At 42.8% G+C, this 24,344-nt stretch overlaps 1 protein-coding gene across 5 annotated transcripts in view; it reads left to right on the forward strand.

Moving 5' to 3' along the window:
* arhgef25a (Rho guanine nucleotide exchange factor (GEF) 25a) overlaps positions 1-24,344 on the forward strand; it is a 139,326-nt gene that overhangs the window by 105,228 nt on the left and 9,754 nt on the right. For all 5 annotated transcript variants that reach the window (XM_045693292.2, XM_045693293.2, XM_045693296.2 and 2 more), the window contains 8 exons: positions 2,150-2,271; positions 2,505-2,571; positions 4,538-4,641; positions 4,718-4,787; positions 20,453-20,542; positions 23,397-23,489; positions 23,784-23,834; positions 24,055-24,132. In XM_045693292.2, the coding sequence (XP_045549248.1) occupies positions 2,150-2,271; positions 2,505-2,571; positions 4,538-4,641; positions 4,718-4,787; positions 20,453-20,542; positions 23,397-23,489; positions 23,784-23,834; positions 24,055-24,132 (675 nt within the window). The remainder of the gene's footprint in view (positions 1-2,149; positions 2,272-2,504; positions 2,572-4,537; positions 4,642-4,717; positions 4,788-20,452; positions 20,543-23,396; positions 23,490-23,783; positions 23,835-24,054; positions 24,133-24,344) is intronic.

The raw sequence follows: 24,344 nt of genomic DNA on the forward strand, positions 1-24,344 counted from the left end.
GGGATAGGGATTGATTCAATATGTCCAGTTGGTCTGTGCATGCCGTCTGAGCCAGCAGCCTCACGAGGGTTAACACGTTTACATTTTTTACTCACGTCAGCCTTGGAGAAGAAGAGCCCACAGTCTTTGGTAGCTGGCAGCGTCGGTGGCTCTCTATTGTCCTCAAAGCATGCAAAGAAGTTGTTTAATTTGTCTGGAAGCAAGACGTTGATGTCTGCGATGGGGCTGGTTTTCTTTTTGTAATCCATGATTGTCTGTAGACCCTGCCACATATGTCTCGTGTTTGAGCCGTTGAATTGTGACTCCAGTTTCTCTCTATACTGACACTTTGCTTATTTGATTACCTTACGGAGGGAATAACTACACTGTTTGTATTCAGCCATATTCCTAGTTGCCTTGCCATGATTAAATGCAGTGGTACGTGCTTTCAGTTTTAACGCAAATTCTGCCATCAATCCACAGTTTCTGGTTAGGGAAGGTTTTAATAGTCACAGTGGGTACAACATCTCCTATATACTACCTTATAAACTCGCTCACCGAGTCAGCGTATGCGTCAATTTTGTTCTCTGAGGCTACCCGGAACATATCCCAGTACAAGTGATCGAAGCAATCTTAACGCGTGGAATCCAATTGGTCAGACCAGCGTTGGATAGACCTAAGTATGGGTGCTTCCTGTTTTAGTTTCTGCCTATAGGAGGGGAGCAACAAGATGGAGTCATGGTCAGATTTGCCATTAGGAGGACGGGGGAGGGCCTTGTATGCAATGTGGAAGTTCGAGAAACTATGTTACTCGCTCGTGTAATGCAATTGATATGCTGATAGAATTTAGGTAGCCTTCTTCTCAAATTAGCTTTGTTAAAATCCCCAGATACAATAAATGTAGCCTCAGGATATATGGTTTCCAGTTTGCATAAAGTCCAGTGAAGTTCCTTGATGGCCGTCTTGGTATCCACTTGCCGGGGGATATACATGGCTGTGACAATAAACGAGGAAAGTTCTCTTGGGAGATAATACAGTCGGCATTTGATTGTGAGGAATTCTTGGTCAGGTGAACAAAAGGAGCCTACCACTGTTGTGTCGTCTGCATGTTGTTACAATTACACCATGGGTCGTTAATCATAAAACATGCATCGCCACCCTTCTTCTTACCAGAGAGATGTTTATTCCTGTCGGCGCGATGCACTGAAAATCCCGTTGGCTGTACTGACTCCGACAGCATGTCCCATGATAATTCAAATGAGGGCAGGATTTGAATAACTTGATAAAATGATGGAAGTAAACGCTGGAATTGATCAAATCATTCTGGAAATAGGAACCATTGGTATAGTACTAGAGTTAGAGGCTACAGAAGAGGATTTTGATTCCCATGTACAATAGGACTTCACTGTCAGTTTTGTGTTCCTACTATGTTTGGTTGAAGTTTGGCTGAATAGTTTAAATCAATCAGAATGGAGAAAGCCCATTAAAACCACTGACAATTCATTTGTTGCCACGCTAGTGTCACACACAACCCATAAAGCATATTTAGAACCTTATTATTCAGAATGATAAAAAACGTAAACATACAGTGATATGATATCTTGGCCATGTCGCCCAGCCCTAATTGGTTGCTATGCTAACACCACAGAGATCCAATGAAATTATATGTAATTCTATGCCCAAGGCATTCTGTACACCACACTCCTTTACAAGCCCAATAATTGTCTCTACCGACCCTGTTCTCTTTCTTTCTCTCCCTCTGTCTTTCTCTTTCATGGTGACTTTACCACACCATACACTATTATTGGTGACAATCAGATCCCCTTATCATTCTGTCACTGTCCCTAGTGTCTGGCTGCTCTCCCTCCCTGGTCACCTTGGCAACCTGCATCATTATCCTCTCTCCCTCAGTCTCTCACCTTGCCTCTCTCTCTCTCTCTCTCTCTCTCTCTCTCTCTCTCCCTCTGCTTCTTTGCATCCCTCCCTCTCTCTCCCGCTCTCACTTTGCCTTTCTCTCTCTTTGCCTCACTTTCTCACCCCCCCCTTACATTGCCTCTCTATCCCTCAGTTTGATCTTTCCCTTGCCCTTTTTCTCTCCTGCTATATTAAAAATGCCAACGGACTACAGAGTATATCATAACCATATGCCCTGTCCCCTCTGTTACATCAGGATAGTCAGCCCACCGATGTCTATCCAGATGACAGTGGCTCAGTGTTGATGGACGACACCTCCAGCCAATCATCAGCCGCAGCTGACAATGAGGAGAGGAGGAGTGCCTTAGAGAAGAGCATGCAAGTGGTTCACCTTTACTTACACAACACAACACTGCCCTCACAACCCTTTGCTCTAAAACTGATCCAAAGTTTGATGTACAACACAGCATTGCCATAAGTATCAACACACTGCCAACAGTTACATGAGAGTGTCACTGTGTCAAGAATGTTTGCAAATACTTTGTTTTGGTGGGGATGACAGGGGGCACCAAAAGTCTGCAATATTTGTCATCCTCTGTCTCTCTGTCCAGGTACGTACTGAAGGAACTCATAGAGACAGAGAAACTGTATGTGGAAGACCTGAGGTACATAGTAGAGGTGAGTGTACAGTATTATAAGCGAGAGTACAGTATTAAAAACAGCGGCTTATGAAGTGTGAAATCCCACCCACCCAGGTATTATATTACCTGGCCTTGAAAACATTGTCATCACAATACCTTCAGTTTCTTAAAACACAGCTTGGTCTGACTCCAAAAACGGGCATTTCTGTTATTGGGTTGATTTGATGAACGTACATACAGTACCAGTCAAAAGTTTGGACACACCTACTCATTCAAGGGTTTTTCTTTATTTGTACTATTTTCTACATTGTATAATAATAGTGAAGACATCAAAACTATGAAATAACACATATGGAATCATGTAGTAACCCAATTTTCTTTTAAACAAATCAAAATATATTTCAGATTTTAGATTCTTCAAAGTAGCCACCCTTTGCCCTGATGACAGCTTTGCACACTCTTGGAAATCTCTCAACCAGCTTCACCTGGAATGCTTTTCCAACAGTCTCGAAGGAGTTCCCACATATGCTGAGAACTTGTTGGCTGCTTTTCCTTCACTCTGCCGTCCAACTCATCCCAAACCATCTCAGTTGGGTTGAGGTCGGGTGATTGTGGAGGCCAGGCCATCTGATGCAGCACTCCATCATTCTCCTTCTTGGTAAAATAGCCCTTACACAGCCTGGAAGTGTGTTGGGTCATTGTCCTGTTGAAAAACCAATGATAGTAAGACTAAGTGCAAACCAGATGGAATGGCGTATCGCTGCAGAATTCTGTGGTTGCTATGCAGGTTAAGTGTGCCTTGAATTCTAAATAAATCACTGACAGTGTCACCAGCAAAGCACCACCACACCTCCTCCTCCATGCTTCAAGGTGGAACTACACATGCAGAGATCATCCATTCACATACTCTGCGTCTCACAAAGACTAGGCGGTTGGAACCAAAAATCTCAAATTTGGACTCATCAGACTAAAGGACTGGCCCAAGCAAGTCTCTTCTTCTTATTGGTGTCCTTTAGTAGGGGTTTCTTTGCAGCAATTCGACCATGAAGGCCTGATTCACGCAGTCTCCTCTGAACAGTTGATGTTGAGTTGTGTCTGTTACTTGAACTCTGTGAAGCATTTATTTGGGCTGCAATCTGAGGTGCAGTTAACGCTAATGAACTTATTCTCTGCAGCAGAGGTAACTCTGGGTCTTCCTTTCCTGTGGCGGTCCTCATCAGAGCCAGTTTCCTCATGGCGCTTGATGGTTTTTGTGACTGCACAATGAAGAAACTTTGAATGTTCTTGAAATGTTCCTTATTGACTGACCTTCATGTCTTAAAGTAATGATGGACTGTCATTTCTCTTTGCTTATTTGAGCTGTTCTTACCATAATATGACTTAGTCTTTTACCAAATAGGGTTATCTTCTGTATACCACCCCTACCTTGTCACAACACAACTGATTGGCTCAAACGCATTAAGAAAGAAAGAAATTCCACAAATTCCCTTTTAACAAGGCACACTTGTTAATTGAAATGCATTCCAGCTGGTTGAGAGAATGCCAAGAGTGTGCAAAGCTGTCATTAAGGCAAAAGGTGGCTACTTTGAAGAATATAAAATCTATTTTGATTTGTTTAACACTTGTTTGATTACTACATGATTCCATGTGTGTTATTTCATAGTTTTGATGTCTTCACTACTATTCTACAATGTATGAAATGGCAAAAATAAAGAAAAACCCTGGAATGAGTAGGTGTGTCCAAACGTTTGACTGGTACTGTATATTACGGTAATACGTAGGCTTTTAGCTCAGAGGGTTAACCCTGTCTTGTTGTGCGTGGGAAACCAGGGTTTGAATCCCGGTCAGTCACATACAGGTGTGTGTGTGTGTGTGTGTGTGTGTGTGTGTGTGTGTGTGTGTGTGTGTGTGTGTGTGTGTGTGTGTGTGTGTGTGTGTGTGTGTGTGTGTGTGTGTGTGTGTGTGTGTGTGTGTGTGTGTGTGTGTGTGTGTCTCCACTACAGGGCTACATGGCCACTATGAATACCAAGGGCATACCTGAGGACATGAAGGGGAAAGACAAGATCATATTTGGAAACATTCACCAAATGTTCGACTGGCATAAAGAGTGAGTGTCGAAGATGTACTGTGCAGAGTATGATTGTGTGTGATAGTGTGTGTGTAACCTGTCTCTCTCTGTCTAGCTACTTCCTGGGGGAACTGGAGAAGTGTATAGCAGAACCAGAGAGACTGGCCCAACTTTTCATAAAGCATGTAAGTCTACTTACACCATCACTCAGAGACAGTGGACCACAGGCAGCGGGCGAGTAGCTGTTTCCTGTGTCTGTTTGGTGTGAGTTGAGGTAAATAGCTGTAAATACACATAAAGAGCTCCTGTTAACCCTCCAACGTGCCGTGCCCCTGTCTAGATTTCTGTCAGCTGCTAGCATTCGCTCCTACACTTCCCTGTTATAGATAGGTCTCAGAAGAGCGCACACACACACACACACACACACACACACACACACACACACACACACACACACACACACACACACACACACACACACACACACACACACACACACACACACACACACACACACACCAGCGTTTCCCCCACCACTTCCTTGTTATTGATAGCTAGGGTATTAGACCTGCCTGTGTTTTTCTAGCCACAGACAGGCTGACTAGCCTCCAGACCAGACACGACTTGACCAGTCAGTCAGGAAGTGTGTGTGTGTGTGTACGTGCATGCCCTGTGTGTGTGTGTGTGTGTGTGTGTGTGTGTGTGTGTGTGTGTGTGTGTGTGTGTGTGTGTGTGTGTGTGTGTGTGTGTGTGTGTGTGTGTGTGTGTGTGTGTGTGTGTGTGTGTGTGCGTGCGTGGCTGGACTGAGCGGTCAGGAAGCAAGTGGAGAATAACAGTCTGAAGAAACAGGCAGAAAAAAGCCACATTAAAAAGTGTCCGAAATAATAAACACTAGACTATTTTATGTGGAGGCCATTTTCCTCCAACCCCAAAGACGACCTATTTCTGCCCCTGTATCTGTGGTCTGCTATGGAGAAAAATGAACAGAAGAAGAAAGATATAGTGTACAGATATACTGCAGAGTTTATTGTTCTTAGAATAGAAAATAACTTAACGAGTAGAGCTTTAGAAGTGCTACATGATGTATTCCGTGCAGAGAATTACATGTATGTTAATGAAGACAGAGTGGTCATGTTGGGTTAATTCGACAAACTTGGAGTAAAATAGATTGAGTTAATGAGTTCTCTCTCTCTCTCTCTCTCTCTCTCTCACTCTCTCTCTCTCTCTCTCTCTCTCTCTCTCTCTCTCCCTCTCCCTCTAGAACTCTCCTTTCCTCTCTCCCTGGCCTTTAAATCAATTCAAAATGACTTGAAGACGTGATGAAGTTAAAAGGGCTATGGGGGAAGGAAGCAGCTCGTAACTACATCTAATGGTGTCAAACTGTGACAACAAGCACACTGGGAACATGGCCTGTAGAAAAAGTCCAGGAGAACTTTCATATAGAATGCTTCATTTCAAAGTCGTCAATTCATTATTTGACACAATTCAATAATCATCATCACAAAAACTACAACTTTAAAATACATATATTTTTGGAAAACTGTCAGTGCTAAAGGTAAGACAGATGTGGCTGTCCATAGGCCACTGGTTGAGCAGCCTAGTGATGTATGGGACTGGTTGTAATGAACACGAGGGGAGACAGAGAGCTGGCTTCAAGCGCAGGGCGCAGCAGGTGTTTTTGGCAAAGGACCACAGGAGGAGGCAGGTAGATGGGTCCAGGGGCAGGCAGAAGGTCATACACAGGGGGTCCAAAAGGGCAACAGTACAGGCAGGGAAAAGGCTAGTAACATAGTCCAGGAGATCAGGCAGATAACAGGAAATCCGATAGGCTAAAGTACAGGCAGGGAATAGGCGTCGTTAGTGAGGCAGGCAAAAACTATCATACACGGGAGGAGCAAATCACGGGGAAAAACAGAGCTCTGAAAGACGTGTGTCACAAAACAAACAATACCTCACAATGATGGGGTGCAAAGAAAAGAACTAAATAGTGTGTGATAATGACATACAGGTGTGTGAACAGGTAATCAGAATGCAGGTGATTGGGATCTGGAGAGTGAGCTGCGTTCAGGGGATCTAGGTGTTTGAGAGTGAGCTGGAAAGTGGGATGGAAAGTGAGCTGCGTTCAGGGGATCTAGGTGTTTGAGTGTGAGCTGGAAAGTGGGATGGAAAGTGAGCTGCGTTCAGGGGATCTAGGTGTTTGAGTGTGAGCTGGAAAGTGGGATGGAAAGTGAGCTGCGTTCAGGGGATCTAGGTGTTTGAGTGTGAGCTGGAAAGTGGGATGGAAAGTGAGCTGCGTTCAGGGGATCTACGTGTTTGAGTGTGAGCTGGAAAGTGGGATGGAAAGTGAGCTGCGTTCATGGGATCTACGTGTTTGAGGGTGTGAGTTGGAAGCAGACGTTACACTGGTTGAGCAGCCTAGTCATGTATGGTACTGGTTGAGCAGCCTAGTGATGTATGGTACTGGTTGAGCAGCCTAGTGATGTATGGTACTGGTTGAGCAGCCTAGTGATGTATGGTACTGGTTGAGCAGCCTGGTCATGTATGGTACTGGTTGAGCAGCCTAGTCATGTATGGTACTGGTTGAGCAGCCTAGTGATGTATGGTACTGGTTGAGCAGCCTGGTCATGTATGGTACTGGTTGAGCAGCCTAGTCATGTATGGTACTGGTTGAGCAGCCTAGTCATGTATGGTACTGGTTGAGCAGCCTAGTCATGTATGGTACTGGTTGAGCAGCCTAGTCATGTATGGTACTGGTTGAGCAGCCTAGTGATGTATGGTACTGGTTGAGCAGCCTACCGATGTATGGTACTGGTTGAGCAGCCTACCGATGTATGGTACTGGTTGAGCAGCCTAGTGATGTATGGTACTGGTTGAGCAGCCTATTGATGTATGGTACTGGTTGAGCAGCCGAGTCATGTATGGTACTGGTTGAGCAGCCTAGTCATGTATGGTATCACGCTTCTATGGTAGCGCTTGGTTCTGCACCTGATGGATTCCAACATTGTTGAGGACCGGGTAACACGACCAGAGATGGAGGAGCGTTCCGGGGGCAGCATATGTCGGTAGAGGCCCTGTTTGTATGTGGTTTACACCGTCACCATGGTGGGACGGAGCTGTGGGACGGAGCTATATTTCAGCTTCCTAATGGAGGAACAGGGGTCTACTGGCCCTCTTGGAGATCGCGTCCACCTGTGCTGTCCAATGGAGATCTTCCTGGATGAGAATGCCTAGGATTTTTATGGTTTCAACTCTCAGGAGCTCTGAGTTATTGATGTGCAGTGGTGGTAGATCCGGTGATGTTCTGGAGATGAAGGTGTGAAGTACTTTGCATTCCTGCGGGTGGAGAATCATGTGACTGTCTCTGGACTAAGTGCTGTTGCGGTGACCATATCATCGCCACACCGGCAGCCCTGACCGCAGTAAAATTCCACGTGACCGTTGAGGCACGGTAATCTCCTCTTACGCACTCTGGACATGATTTGGTAGTAGCGAACTTGCTAACGACCATCCGGTCCTAATGGCCTGGTACTCAGGTCTCTAGTGTTCCTCCAACCACTCTGACATCAATGCGAATACAATCAAAAAATCACTTCAAACACTTATCATCATCAAAACAGGATCATGCTTTTAAAACTCACCTCACTGTGATGATCATTTTGAAGAAGTACAACAGCAGGTTGAAACTGAGTGGAAAACACGGTCATTGTGGATGTTGTTTCAAAGCCTAACACAAATGGACAGCGCTTTCTAAGGTGATGATGAGTTCAAACACCCCTATACATATTGGAGTTTATGCATACGCAAAGGCTTATGAGCTTGGGGAAAACAAAATAATAAAAATTATGATTGTGCCTTATACAATACATAGCCTACAGCATCTTATGCATGGCAGAAAAACATCAAACTAAAGTGATTTATGATGTCTTTGGAACATAATTGGTCTAGCCTATAAATTAGAGTAATCGCCTTTGAGTGTGGACTGTATTATTATGCATACTGGATGGACTGGTTACCTTATGCTACGCTCTAAAATGTGTATCCATGAGTCTGGGAGAGAACGTATAGCCCTACGCGATGCTGTTGGTTCATTGATTGTGCAGAGCGGCTTACAGGTAGCCTACAATTACAGTGAATTTGTATTTGATTTGGAATAGCCTGGTAATAGGGGATTTTTTTTATATTTGAATAATTAAGTGGGTGGCAGAGGACAGTTAGCTAAGCAGAATATCTCTCCACCATGCGTCTCCATTTCCTCCTCTCTCTCCTTTATTCCTTTCTATAGTGTGCAGAGGGGGTGTCAACAGTTAAGTGAAATCTGTTTTGTTTGCGAAAACATGTTACGATCAATGTTCCCAAACATATTTCACTTGGTTTCCCAAATGAAGGACTGGGTAGGTGCAGGAACATGGTTGGAGAGCCCATGGCATACAGCGTTTGAGCGGAATATCACCTGTCACGCAGCGAGAGCATGCTCCTCAAACAGTGGTTGATGCGTGGAGAGAAACACGTTTTCATATATTTACTTCGCAGCTGCTCATATTAAGCACAGCTCCGCTATAAAACCAAAGTAGGTTACCAGGCATCATTAAAAAATGATGCACAGCTCTGCTTTAAAACTGAAGTAGCTTACCAAGTATCATTGAAAAACGGACTGGCGGGAAAGCGTGCAGCCTTCATTTGTTTTTCGAGGGCCTACAGATTACATGTCTTTTTCCCCCTGCCCCTGTTCCTGCCCATTTAATAATTGGTCATTCTAAATCTAAACTAATTTGACATATTAGTAAAGACAAGATTAAATAGAAAATAGTCTGAATGGGTGAAAATATGATCACTTGATGAGTGAACAGCTGTGCATCTTGATGCAAGGAACAGAGCACAAACTTTTTTGCGACTTTCTCAACTGCTCAATAGTCTATAGTCGCATCATGCAGCCCATATATGTTTTGATTTCTAAGACATTCTAAGGTTTGTATCATTCACAACTAAAGTTGCAAATAATTCTAAATCTAGCATATAGGTCCTGTTTCGAATGATAACAATTTTTTATAAAAAAATGTATTATTTTTGTACTTATTACCCCTTTTTCTCCCCAATTTCGTGATATACAATTGGTAGTTACAGTTTTGTATCATCACTGCAATTCCTGTAGAGACTTGGGAGAGCCGAAGGTCGAGAGCCATGCGTCCTCCAAAACACGATCCTGACAAGCCGCACTGCTTCGAATGATCACTTTTACGCTCAATATAGCCACTTCATATGCGCACTCACTCCGGAATGGGAAGCATATCCTTTCTATTTTATTCAGCTAAGTTCAATTATATTCTTCTTCTTATAAAATGATATAATATAATGGCACGGGACTTATAAGCATATCTTGTCTGCTAAATAAGCAAGACTACAGTCTATGGAATGGAGCATAGCCAATAACATACAGTCGGCCAACTCATATTCTGTTCTTCTGAAATCCATGTTCTTCATATCCTAATGCTTGACAAGCTGACAAGGTACAAATCTGTCGTTCTGCCCCTGAACAAGGCCCACTGTTCCTAGGTCGTCATTGAAAATAAGAATTTGTTCTTAACTGACTTGCCTAGTTAAATAAAGGTAAAATAAAATTAAAATAAAATGCTTCTTTAGACCTGACTAAAATAAATCATGGATTTATTGTGATGGTGTATTTTACATTTATTTATTCGATTATTAAATGTAGATGTTCCAAAGGCGCACATCAGCGGCTTGTATGCAGCTTGTATGCATGGAGGCCTGGAGATGCTAAACATGTTTATGTTAAGTAACAGTCAATACCGCATTACAATAACCGTCTGACAAAATTTCATGCCAGCCACATTGCTACAGTCTGGACCATGACTCCAGGTCAGACAGGTCTTGTTGGCTTGAAGAGGGTGCTGTCTGGGGTCTGTCCTCTAGTAGGTTAAGCTCATTCACAAACTTCCAGTGTTCTACTGCTGCATCGCTTACTGTGGTGTTTATATATGTAACGAATATCAGCGGTCCGAGCAATGTTCCCTGAGGGACGCCATATGACACTCTGACACTGTCCGACATGGAGCCATGGTACTTAAGTGCCTGGTGCCTGTTAGATAGGAAGTCAGCAATTCACCTGACTAGTGATGGTTGAAGCCCATGTATATGAGTCTGCGATTAGGACATCGGCCATGGGTCCAATTAGCTCGTAAGCAAACTTGAAGCTGCCAGGTATTCAGTCTGATTTTTGTGTTTTCACCTTAACCAACTTCTCATACATATCCCATGCTGAATGGTTGGAGCTGGTCTTGATGGTACGTAGCAGGGAAGCAGTAATGGTCAATGGGGGGTATGAACTGGATCACAGAGGCTAGTGCTTTGTTCATTTCATTGGCTATTCCTCTGCCATCACCTGGGCTAAGCCCCTCGATGTGGAAGGTGGGCTCAAACTTGAAGATGTTGGCTAAAGCCTTGACTTCCTTGTGCCATTTCTCTGGATTTAGTTTTTCAGTGCTTTGATTTTATCACAATAGAAAGCCTGCCTAGTTGTTCTGATCTTGCGTTGTATTTTGTTCCTCAACTTGTTCCATAGAACAGTGTTCTTCTGGGAGAAGGCTTTCTGATGCTCTTGGATTACGGCCTTGATCTCCACTGTCATCCATGTTTTGTCGTGGTTTTGCAGCCTCAATGTTTTGGTGGGGAAGTACTCGTCCATCTTGGATTAGAGAGATGCATGTGATTTGTCACCAACCTCAGACTAGAGTATAATCATGGAAGGTAATCCATTGTCCGAAGGAACAGATGTTTGAGTCAGGCAGTGGCTGGAAAACCCTTTTCACTGTCGTGTTCTGGATTTTTCTTTCCTTGGGTTGGATAGTGATGACATTATGGTCACTTATGGCTAGTGGGTTCGAGATGGCAGGAACACAGTAGAAATGTGACAGATTGGTGTTGACCAGGTCAAGCATTGCTTCTCATCTTGTTGGTTGATTAACCATCTGCTTTAAACTGTGACTTTTACATAGCCTCCCCACATCCTGCCTGTTGAAATCTCCTCCGATGAAAAAAACCAATGTCAGGGTGTTTCACTTGTAGTGCATCAATAGTCTCCACTAAGTGATCAATGAGGATATCACCCTGTGGTGAGTCAGGTAGGAAATACACTGCACATATTGCAATTCTGGAAAGGAAGGCGAGGGAGGCAATATGGTCTGACCTTAACCACTATGCACTAGTTTGTGATGTCAAGCATGTCAGGGGAAACTTTGTTTTGGAACCATGTTTCAGATACAATTGCTATGTCTGATTTAGTGTCCTTGAGACGCCATTCAAACCCATCTAGCTTGTTGCAGAGAATCGATTCTCCAATTCGGCAGATTTGACACTGTAGTCGGTTTCATGATCGCACATTCTGCCTACTCTTTGGAATTGGCCATATGGAATATGGTCTTTTAGCCTTTTGGGGTGAAAGCTGTCTGCCCTCAGAATGGTATTCCCATCTGTAGGCTTCCTAAAGATTGATGTGTGCAAACAACCTTTTGTAATTTTTTACAGATTTTTCTGTTAGGGTTAATGCTATTAAGGTATTGGTGGAAGGAAATAAGTTCATCTTAGACCAGAACAGGCAAACATCATCAATATAGCATCCCTAACATATAACATTAAAGAAGTGGTTTTAAGAAGGATCCAAAATGAAGTAATTTTCCCATTTACCTAAGTACAAACCAATGTAGGAAGGGCTGTAGCAAGCTCCCATGGCACCGCCTTTGACTTGTTCAAAAATACGCTGCTGAAAGACAAATGTTATTATTAAGAGTCCATTCAGTCAGTAAGACAATAAATTCTGTAGGAGGCATCTCAGTCTCAGGCCGGGTACTCAAGAAATGGTGCATAGCTGCCAATCCTTGTTCATGTTCAATGGTGGTGTACAGAGACTCCACATCCACGGAGACTAAAAAGGAAGCCGTACCTATACTGTTCAATTCCTTAACACATCTGTGGTGTCTTGAAGATAGGCTGGGAGTGATGCCAGAAAAGGCTTAATAAAGTAATCAGTTTACTTTGAGATGGGTTTTGTCAGACTTTCATTACCCCCTAATGACTGGTCTGGCTGGGGAGGTGCTCAAGATTCTTGTGGACTTTTGGAAGAAGATAATAAGAAGCTATACGCGGGCTGACATTGAAAATAAATTTGACTTATTGTCTGAAATGTAACCATTCTACTGAGCTTCTGTGAGGATCCCTTTCAATTCAGTCAGGGTCAGAAGATGCTGTTTTAAAGAGGACATTGCATTATCACATCTTTATACTCCCTGACGAAGGCCATGCAGCCGAAACGTGTCAGAGTTTTTCAAAATCTTTGTTTCTATTGAACAAGCCATAGAAATAAAGGCATTTAAATGAATTATATGAAGAGTGCCTTGGTTCTCCTTTCTTTTTTGATGACGAATGAACCCCTTTTACCAAAGAGCACCTTCTGTCTACCTAATATTGTGTACCTTAGCAGCGCTTCCCTTCCTTATTTTTTCTACAATAGTTTGTTGGGAGTTTGTTGGGAGTTACAACTGGCTCTCTTTCCTCTTGGGCGTCCTACGCAGTGACGTGCAGTCAGCTCAAGCAGCGTAGGCAATGCTTACCCTGGGATCATTTAATATAAAAAAAGGTGTTACGAAATGCTTATTTTCTGTTATTTCATATTTTTCCTCAATGATTCAGGTGTTTTTTTATGCTCATAATCAAAACATTTGCTAATACTATATCAAAACCTTAGGAAAGGCACCAGGGTATGCATGCCTGCCTCCCCATCCATTCAAATCCATGAACATTGTTGACGTGCATAGCCACCAGTCATTGTTAATGGACAGGGTCAGGTCTAGCTGCTTTTCCTAGCTGACATTCGTTGAATTGAGCGGATTTCATATTTTCCACATGGGTATTGCATAAACATGTTGTGTGGACAAACTCTGCACATTTGGGCATGTCTACATAATTTCGCGCATGCATCCCTAACAAAATGAACACTATAGTTGGATTTCCAAGGATCCAGAAAGGGAGGCAAAAACCTGAGCTTGACCCTACATCACAGGAAGGGACAGAAAATCATCTTATCGTTTAAACAACAGGGGTACAGTATGAACTCCCGAGTTGCGCAGCGGTCTAAGGCACTACATCTCAGTGCAAGAGGCGTCACTACAGTCCCTGGTTTGAATCGTGGCTGTATCACATCCGGCCATGATTGGGAGTCCCATAGGACGGCGCACAATTGGACCAGCGTCGTCCGAGTTTGGCCGGGTAGGCCGTCATTATAAATAAGAATTTGTTCTTAACTGACTTGCCTGGTTAAATAAAAAATAAAATAATGGCTACTGCTCTACCAGTAAGCCGCCAATACTGTTTCCCCTACCTGCTTTTCTCAACCGAGGACAACTTTTGGGTAGAAGGCGGCTGCAACCTCAACAACCTGAAGGGGTCAATGTAAATAGTCCGGGTGGCCATTTGATTCATTGTTCAGTAGTCTTATGGCTTGGGGGTAGAAGCTGTTAAGAAGCCTTTTGGTCCTAGACTTGGCGCTCTGGTACCGCTTGCAGTGCGGTGGCAGAGAGAACAGTCTACGACTTGGGTGAATGGAGTCTTTGACAATTATTTGGGCTTTCCTCTGACACCGCCTGGTATATAGGTCCTGGATGTCAGGAAGCTTGGCCCCAGTGATGTACTGGGCCGTACGCACTACCCTCTGTAGCGCCTTACGGTCAGATGCCGAGCAGTTGCCTTACCAGGCGGTGATGCAACCGTTGCTCATGTAATCGTGGCAACTACAGTATGTGGAGTTATTGTATACCTTTGCTGAAAAAGACGTAAGGTTAACTAGACAATTGGAGACTTCCACTGTGTTTTCGGGTCCATCAAACAGAACACAGAATGATTTGTTTGAAACAGTCAGTGATGTGATTCGAAAGGACATTGAAGATGAGATTAATGCAGCCCCATTTGTTGCAGTAGAAGAAGATGAGACCACAGATGTTACAAACAAAGGCCAGATCTCTGTGATTTTGTGTTATGTGGCTAAATGCGAAGTCAATGAGGCGTTTTGGGGATTTGATGATGTGAGCGATGCCAAACAAGCTGTGGTCTTGGTGGATTATGAATTGTGAGTGTTGGGGGAGTACAGCTGCGTTGAAAAGCTGGTAGCTCAAAGATATGATGGGGCCTCAGTGTTGGCATTACAGCTTAATTGGGTGCTGGCCAAAATAAGATTAAAAAGTGCTTGAAGCTACATTTATTCACTGTCATGCTCAAAAGTTAAACTTCGTGCTCTCACAGTCAGCGAAATGCATCCCAGTGTGTCAAATCTTTGTCAAGATGTTTTGATGATAGCAAGTTAGAGAGCCTGTCAACATATGCAAAGCATTTTGACTTCATTAGACTATAGGCTGATCTTGTCAGACTGTACAGTTTGAAATTGGTACGGGATAACTGTAAATCCCTCAGACTTCATTGGATTTCATTTAAATGGACTTCATTTACAAGTAAAGGTAGGCCTAAATGCATTTTTTGGGGGCGGGTTAGGCTACTGTTGAATGAACATGAAAATAGGGTTGCTGTCCATTCAGCACCACGGAGTTAACCTGTAGGTTTTCATACAGTTTGAGTAGCCCCCGTGGCGCTATCTATTCAGCAGTGCTGAATCCTGGCTGCGGCCTCAGATATCTTTGTATTTGTGAGAGGTATCTTGTATTTGTGAGAGGTATTGACATGTTGAAAGCACAGATCTGTCTGTTTAAACAACTAGCACACATCTCAGACACCCATAAGATATTCCACCAGAGGTCTCTTCACAGTCCCCAAGTCCAGAACAGACTATGGGAGGAGCACAGTACTACATAGAGCCATGACTACATGGAACTATATTCCACATTAGGTAACTGACGCAAGCAATAGAATCAGATTTTAAAAAACAAAACATAAAAAACACCTTATGGAACAGCGGGGACTGAAGCAACACAAACATAGGCACAGACACATGCACAGACACAGACATAGGCACAGACACAGACACAGGATTTTGTGTTGTAGACATGTGGTAGTGGAGTAGGGGCCTGAGGGCACACACTTAGTGTGTTGTGAAATCTGTTATGAATGTATTGTAATGTTTTTCAAATTGTATAACTGCCTTAATTTTGGCAGCAGCGAATGGGGATCCATAATAAATACAAATATTTATAAAAGCTTTTAGTTTGTAGCATACTTCCTCATTTTCAGCATTGCCCATTCTTTAGTGGCTTTAATATGTATTTCATTTCCTAAAGCATTTGACTTGTCAAACTAGAATTTCGTTTTGATGAGACAATTTGACATTTTGAAATGCATTTTTCAGTCATTTTGATTGATGATATGGACATTTCATTTGAACCTTATTTATTATATACAGTCGAAGTGGGAAGTTTACATACACTTACGTTGGAGTCATTAAAACTCGTTTTTCAACCACTCCACAAATTTCTTGTTAACAAACTATAGTTTTGGCAAGTTGGTTAGGACATCTACTTTGTGCAAGACACAAGTAATTTTCCAACAATTGTTGACAGACAGATTATTTCACTTAATCACAATTCCAGTGGGTCAGAAGTTTACATACACTAAGTTGACTGTGCCTTTAAACATCTTGGAAAATTCCAGAAAATGTCAAGGCTTTAGAAGCTTCTGATAGGCTTATTGACATAATTTGAGTCAATTGGAGGTGTACCTGTGGATGTATTTCAAGGCGTACCTTCAAACTCAGTGCCTCTTTGCTTGACATCATGTGAAACTCAAAAAGAAATCAGCCAAGACCTCAGAAAACAAATTGTAAACCTCCACAAGTCTGGTTCATCCTTGGGAGCAATTTCCAAATGCCTGAAGGTACCACGTTCATCTGTACAAACAATACTACGCAAGTATTAATACCATGGGACCACGCAGCCGTCATACCGCTCAGGAAGGAGACGCCTTCTGTCTCATAGAGATCAATGTACTTTGGTGCAAATCAATCTCAGAATAATCGCAAAGGTACCTTGTTACGATAATGGAGGAAATGGGTACAAAAGTATCTATATCCACAGTAAAACAAGTCCTTTATCGACATAACCTGAAAGGCCGCTCAGCAAGGGAGAAGCCACTGCTCCAAAACCGCCATAAAAAAGCCAGACTACGGTTTGCAACTGCACATGGAGACAGAGATCGTACTTTTTGGAGAAATGTCCTCTGGTCTGATGAAACAAAAATAGAACTGTTTGGCCATAATGACCATCGTTATGTTTGGAGGAAAAAGGGGGAGGCTTGCAAGCCGAAGAACACCATCCCAACTGTGAAGCACGGGGGTGGTAGCATCATGTTGTGGGGGTGCTCTGCAGCAGGAGGGACTGGTGCACTTCACAAAATAGATGGCATCATGAGAAAGGAAAATTATGTGGATATATTGAAGCAACATCTCAAGACATCAGTCAGGAAGTTAAAGCTTGGTCGCAAATGGCTCTTCCAAATGAACAATGACCCCAAGCATACTTCCAAAGTTGTGGCAAAATAGCTTAATGACAACAAAGTCAAGGTATTGGAGTGGCCATCACAAAGCCTCGACCTCAATCCCATAGAAAATTTGTGGGCAGAACTGAAAAAGCATGTGCGAGCATGGAGGCCTACAAACCTGACTCTGTCAGGAGGAATGGCCCAAAATTCACCCAACTTATTGTGGGAAGCTTGTGGAAGGCTACCCGAAACGTTTGACCCAAGTTAACAATTCAAAGACACTGCTACCAAATAGTAATTGAGTGTATGTAAACTTCTGACCCACTGGGAATGTGATGAAAGAAATAAAAGCTGAAATAAATCGTTCTCTCTACTATTATTCTGACATTTCACATTCTTAAAATAAAGTGGTGATCCTAACTGACCTAAGACAGGAAATTCTTACTAGGATTAAATGTCAGGAATGTATTTGGCTAAGGTGTATGTAAACTTCTGACTTCAGCTGTAGCTGTGTGTAATAATATTTCACATAATAATATTATGTGTGTGAATGTTTGTTTTTGCCAATTTTGTTTAATAGTCTATGTCACTCTGGTTGTTGGATCTATCTGTTGTATGGTGAACTTGAGATTCATCAAGGTTGATTTGAGAGAAAATCTGGCTTTGAGAACAGCTAGTGTGCAATGAGGTCTGTGTGTAGCTTGTGTAGAGGAGTCAGGCGCAGGACAGCAGATATGAGTAAATAAACGTAATTTACTCAAAATAGGCAAATACAATACAATAAAGCAAGCCCACATAATGGACCGTAGAACATACAAACAATCACTCACCAAAAAAACATGGGGGAACAGAGGGTTAAATAATGAACAAGTAATTGGGGAAGTGAAACCAGGTGTGTAAAACAAAGACAAAACAAATGGAAAATGAAAAGTGTATCGGCGATGGCTAGAAGGCCGGTGACGTCAATCGCCGAACGCCACCCGAACAAGGAGAGGGACAGACTTCGGCGGAAGTCGTGACATAGTGCCTACCCAGCCAGCGACCTCAACGCAACCACCGCACGCCACTGCAGGTCGTAACTCCTCTCGACATCTCCAACTGTTGATAAAAATAGTAGACTCATCGCAAAACTCAGTCGATCACCCACAAACTTTAAACAATGCACTACGGCAGCAAGTGAATGCTCAAAACTGAATTCACATCACGCCTCCGTGCAAACCCCTGCTAAGAACAATAAGCACTTACCAGCAGACTTTCTCTGTAATGCCCACTCAACAAGCTAGACGAGTTTGAATGGCGTCTCAAGGACACTAAATCAGACATAGCAATTGTATCTGAAACATGGTTCCAAAACAAAGTTTCCCCTGACATGCTTGACATCACAAACTAGTGCATAGTGGTTAAGGTCAGACCATATTGCCTCCCTCGCCTTCCTTTCCAGAATTGCAATATGTGCAGTGTATTTCCTACCTGACTCACCACAGGGTGATATCCTCATTGATCACTTAGTGGAGACTATTGATGCACTACAAGTGAAACACCCTGACATTGGTTTTTTTCATCGGAGGAGATTTCAACAGGCAGGATGTGGGGAGGCTATGTAAAAGTCACAGATTAAAGCAGAAGGTTAATCAACCAACAAGATGAGAAGCAATGCTTGACCTGGTCAACACCAATCCGTCACATTTCTACTGTGTTCCTGCCATCTGGAACCAACTAGCCATAAGTGACCATAATGTCATCACTATCCAACCCAAGGAAAGAAAAATCCAGAACACGACACTGAAAAGGAGTCGAGGGACAAAATATATGGAAATGTCTTTAGGACTGTATTTCTATATAGGTGTTTGTAATAATATTTCACATAATAATATTATCTGTGTGTTTGCCAATTTCGGTTAATAGCCTATGTCACTCTGGTGGTTGGAGATATCTGTTGTATGGTGAACTTGGGCTTCATCAAGGTTTATTTGAGAGTAAATCTGGCTTTGATAATAGCTAGTGCCTACCCAGCCACCGACCTCACCGTACAGCACTGCTCCTACAAAACAAGCCCTCTGTCCTTAGGGAAGCCTTGAAGTCTGTGGTAATAGCTGTCCTCATTTGAATGAGAGCATCTTTCTTAGAAATGTCTGAGATCAACGTAGGATCTCAGATGTGTTGATTGATGCAGAAGCAGTCGTGCTTATCATCCAGTTTATTATTATGAACCAGAGTTGTTCAATATTCGTGGTCTACTCTCAGAACACTTTCAAAAACAAAACCATTTGTGCAAAAAATAAACATGAAAAACCCTCAATGATTACTTACCGATTAAATTAGCAGCAGTAAATTCCAAGGCCGCCATCTCGGTGCCATGGCAACAACGTACCTTATACACACGCATACACACATATGCACGCACAAACCCACCACCATGTACACACACACACACGTATGCATGCGCAAACACACATGCATTCGCACACACACGTACACAAACAACAACCCCTCCCTCCTCCCCATCACACAAAAACAAAACAGCTGATTTCTCTCGCTGGCACTACCAGAGCTTTCCCTCCCCATAGAGTAATGATCTATACACAACAACACATCCACTGCGGTGGTTATTCATGACAGGCCCTGGGCCCATAGACATCCTACTCAGGTGCTGGTCTGGTCTCCAGTCTACAGAGCTCCAGATTAGCTGCTAGGTCGAAGGTAGAGCCAAACTGCTTTGCTGTAAAACGCTCTGGTTACATGGATGATAACAGGACCGCATTGTGGGTAAATTATACATAACCTGCTGCTCCATTACCCCTCTCACACACACACACACACACATGCACACAGCACACCTATTACCACTCCTAGTTCTGCTGCTCTCTGCTGTCTGACAATTAGTCACACTAAACTGACCATAGGGAGAAAGAGAGAGAGAGAGAGATAGATAGAGCGAGAGAGATAGAGAGCGAGAGAGATAGAGAGAGCGAATGAGAGATAGAGAAAGATAGAGAGCGAGAGAGAAATAAAGAGAGGGAGAGAGTGTGTTTGTTTTCTCTAATGAGGATGATTTCCATTCTGTTTAAGTTTTGTAGCTTCCTTCCTCTCATGGATTGAGTCATGCACCTCTTACAACACAATATGTTCAATAGTTTGAATGGTAAATTCCATCTGTTCATAACAGTTGAGGATAGTGTTATGTACAGCATTTTCTGACATGATAAATTGCTACGAGGTGAATGTGTCTGTTTAATTTTCAATTGCAGGAGATGTTTTCAGTAGCCATGTACTCCTATTTTGAATCTAAAGCAATTATGGATAGTGTTGTATATTTTATGACATGGTAAATTGATACAGGGTGATTTCACTGTTTGTATTACAGGAGCGGCGTCTCCATATGTATGTGGTGTACTGTCAGAACAAACCCAAGTCAGAGCACATCGTCTCTGAGTACATCGAGACTTACTTTGAGGTGAGTATCTCTTAGCAAACACAGCTAAGTCCATCCTCAATCCCTGTTATCTAACTGTAACTCTCGTTTGAAAAAGCAATTACATTTCTGCAGACTCCCTTGTGGTAATGCTATTTCCCATTGATGCGATTGTGGGAATGTCAAGTTTGGTCACATTGATTAGTGGTTGTAGGAATGTAATATTTTGTCACATTGATAGGCTATGGGAATAATGCTATGCCTTGTTCCCTGTCTTAGGTCAGTTAGGATCACCACTTTATTTTAAGAATGTGAAATAATAGTAGAGAGAACGATTTATTTCAGCTTTTATTTATTTCATCACATTCCCAGTGGGTCAGAAGTTTACATACACTCAATTACTATTTGGTAGAATTGCCTTTAAATTGTTTAACTTGGATCAAACATTTCGGGTAGCCTTCCACAAGCTTCCCACAATAAGTTGGGTGAATTTTGTTCCATTCCTCCTGACAGAGCTGGCGTAACTTAGTCAGGTTTGTAGGCCTCCTTGCTCGCATGCGCTTTTTCAGTTCTGCCCACAAATTTTCTATGGGATTGAGGTCAGGGCTTTGTGATGGCCACTCCAATACCTTGACCTTGTTGTCCTTAAGCCATTTTGCCACAACTTTGGAAGTATGCTTGGGGTCATTGTCCATTTGGAAGACCCATTTGCGACCAAGCTTTAACTTCCTGACTGATGTCTTGAGATGTTGCTTCAATATATCCACATAATTTTCCTTTCTCATGACGCCATCTATTTTGTGAAGTGCACCAGTCCCTCCTGCAGCAAAGCACCCCCACAACATGATGCTACCACCCCCGTGCTTCACGGTTGGGATGGTGTTCTTCGGCTTGCAAGCCTCCCCCTTTTTCCTCCAAACATAACGATGGTCATTATGGCCAAACAGTTCTATTTTTGTTTCATCAGACCAGAGGACATTTCTCCAAAAAGTACGATCTTTGTCCCCATGTGCAGTTGCAAACCGTAGTCTGGCTTTTTTATGGCGGTTTTGGAGCAGTGGCTTCTCCCTTGCTGAGTGGCCTTTCAGGTTATGTCGATGTAGGACTCGTTTTACTGTGGATATAGATACTTTGTACCTGTTTCCTCCAGCATCTTCCCAAGGTCCTTTGCTGTTGTTCTGCGATTGATTTGCACTTTTCACACCGAAGTACGTTGATCTCAATGAGACAGAAGGCGTCTCCTTCCTGAGCGGTATGACGGCTGCGTGGTCCCATGGTATTTATACTTGCGTACTATTGTTTGTACAGATGAACGTGGTACCTTCAGGCGTTTGGAAATTGCTCCCAAGGATGAACCAGACTTGTGGAGGTCTCCAATTTTTTTTCTTCTGAGGTCTTGGCTGATTTCTTTAGATTTTCAAATGATGTCAAAACAAAGAGGCACTGAGTTTGAAGGTAGGCCTTGAAATACATCCACAGGTACACCTCCAATTGGCTCAAATGATGTCAATTAGCCTATCAGAAGCTTCTAAAGCCATGACATTATTTTCTGGAATTTTCCAAGCTGTTTAAAGGCACAATCAACTTAGTATATGTAAACTTCTGACCCACTGGAAGTGTGATACAGTGAATTATAAGTGAAATAATCTGTCTGTAAACAATTGTTGGAAAATGACTTGTGTCATGCACAAAGTAGATGTCCTAGCCGACTTGCCAAAACTATAGTTTGTTAAGAAGAAATTTCTGGAGTGGTTGAAAAACGAGTTTTAATGACTCCAACCTAAGTGTATGTATACTTCTGACTTCAACTGTATGGTTAGGTGAAGGTAATATTATGTCATACGGATGTGTGGTATTGGTAACGTGTCTGTAGGCCACATTAAGTCATATTGAGGACACAGTATATGGTTGAAGTAATGCCCCTGTGTGTATCCCAAACTTGTGTCTCTATTTCCATGTCTTGGATTGCAACCCGTGCTATGGTCAGAAAATAGAAACATAGAGCTCTTTGGCATTGAAAAGAAGAATCATATGCATAAAAGAACCACATATCTACTGTAAAACATGGTGGTGATGTTTTGGGGCTATTTTGCTTCCACTGGTCCTGGTCAACGGCATCATGAACATGGACCTTTTAGCCAAATACCTGGTTGCCTTTGCCAGGAGATTGAAACTCGGCCACAAGTGGAGCTTCCAACAAGACAATAACCCCCAAGCACACATCAAAATCCACAAAGAAATGGTCATTTGGCCACAAAATCAACATTTTGCAATGGTCATCTCAGTCTCTGGGTTTGAGCCCCATTGAAAACTTGTGGTCCATAAGAGCAGACGAAGGATATCAAGGATCAGGAAAGATTCTGGATGGAGGAATGATCTAAGGTCTCTCCCAATGTGTTCTCCAATCTCATAAACATGATTGAAGGTATTGGAAACAGGGGTGCCAATACTTTTGACCACTATCTTTTTGAGCAAAAAATGTATTACTTGTACAACTGCCTTCAAATGAAATGTGTCTTCCGCATTTAACCCCTCTGAATCAGAGAGGTGCGGGGGGCTGCCTTAATCCACATTCCATGGCGCCCGGGGAACAGTGGGTTAACTGCCTTGCTCAGGGGCAGAACGACAGATTTTATCCTTGTCAGCTCTGGTATTCGATCCTGCAACCTTTCAGTTACTGGCCCAACACTCTAACCACTAGGCTACCTGCCAGCCCAACCACAAAATCTCCTTGTTTTTTTACAATTGTATTAGTACAAAAGAATATACTATAGCTCAATATTTGTATAATTAATATTATACAGTCTTTTTTGCTCATCTTTATCAAGGGTACCAATAAATTTGGACCTGAGTGTATATGTTCAAGAGAATGACTGTGTGTGTTTGGCCCTATCAGGAGCTGAGGCAACATCTGGGTCACAGGCTACAGCTGAACGACCTGCTGATCAAACCAGTCCAGAGGATCATGAAGTACCAGCTGCTGCTCAAGGTGACACACACAGACACATGCGCACGCGCACACACAGACGGGCATGTAAACCTGCACGACGATAAGGTCGAATTCATTGTGGGAATGCACATAAAAGATGAGTGGCTATTTGAACAAGTCATAGAGGTACAACAGGCACAAGGTTGGCACATCTACCTAGTGCCAACCTTGTGCCTGCTGTACCTCTCTCTGGTATTCAAACTAATAAAACCTCTTCCAGATGTCTTCACCTTACATAACATTGACTAGTAAACCTTGAACGCTCCTGACTCCATGCTGTGTTTATGTGAACAGGACTTCCTCAAGTATTACACCAAAGCCGGGATGGACACAGAAGAGCTCGAGGTAGGTGTTCTTCTGATACAACTCATGCTGTTATTACACTGTATCTACCATTCATCTACTATATAAACTATCTAGGAATAGGTGACTACGAGAGGCAAGTGTGAGGCTGTACACTGTCTCTGTGTTATTAAGGGTTCTCTCTAGTCAAACAACCTGTATTCAGTAGTTGCATGATTTAAATAACTTTCTCACTCTCTCTCTCTCTCCTTCACCATCACAGAAAGCGGTAGAGGTGATGTGCTTTGTGCCCAAACGCTGTAATGACATGATGAACGTGGGACGGCTGCAGGGCTTCGAGGTAAGGCACTGCACTTAGGTCTCTCGCTTTCAAATACAGCTCTCACACAAGCCAAATATTGTACTGTAAGCCAGTGTTTCCCAAACCTCTTCTCGAGTAACCCCAGGCCCAGCCAGTCAATGTATTTGATGTATTCCAGAACTGGCACTGTTGATTCAACTAATGAATGGGCTTAGTGATTAGGTGACCATTTGAATCAGGTCAGCTTGTTC

This window comes from Salmo salar, chromosome 13, assembly GCF_965601325.2.
Source record: "Salmo salar chromosome 13, fSalSal1, whole genome shotgun sequence".
NCBI lineage: Eukaryota > Metazoa > Chordata > Actinopteri > Salmoniformes > Salmonidae > Salmo > Salmo salar.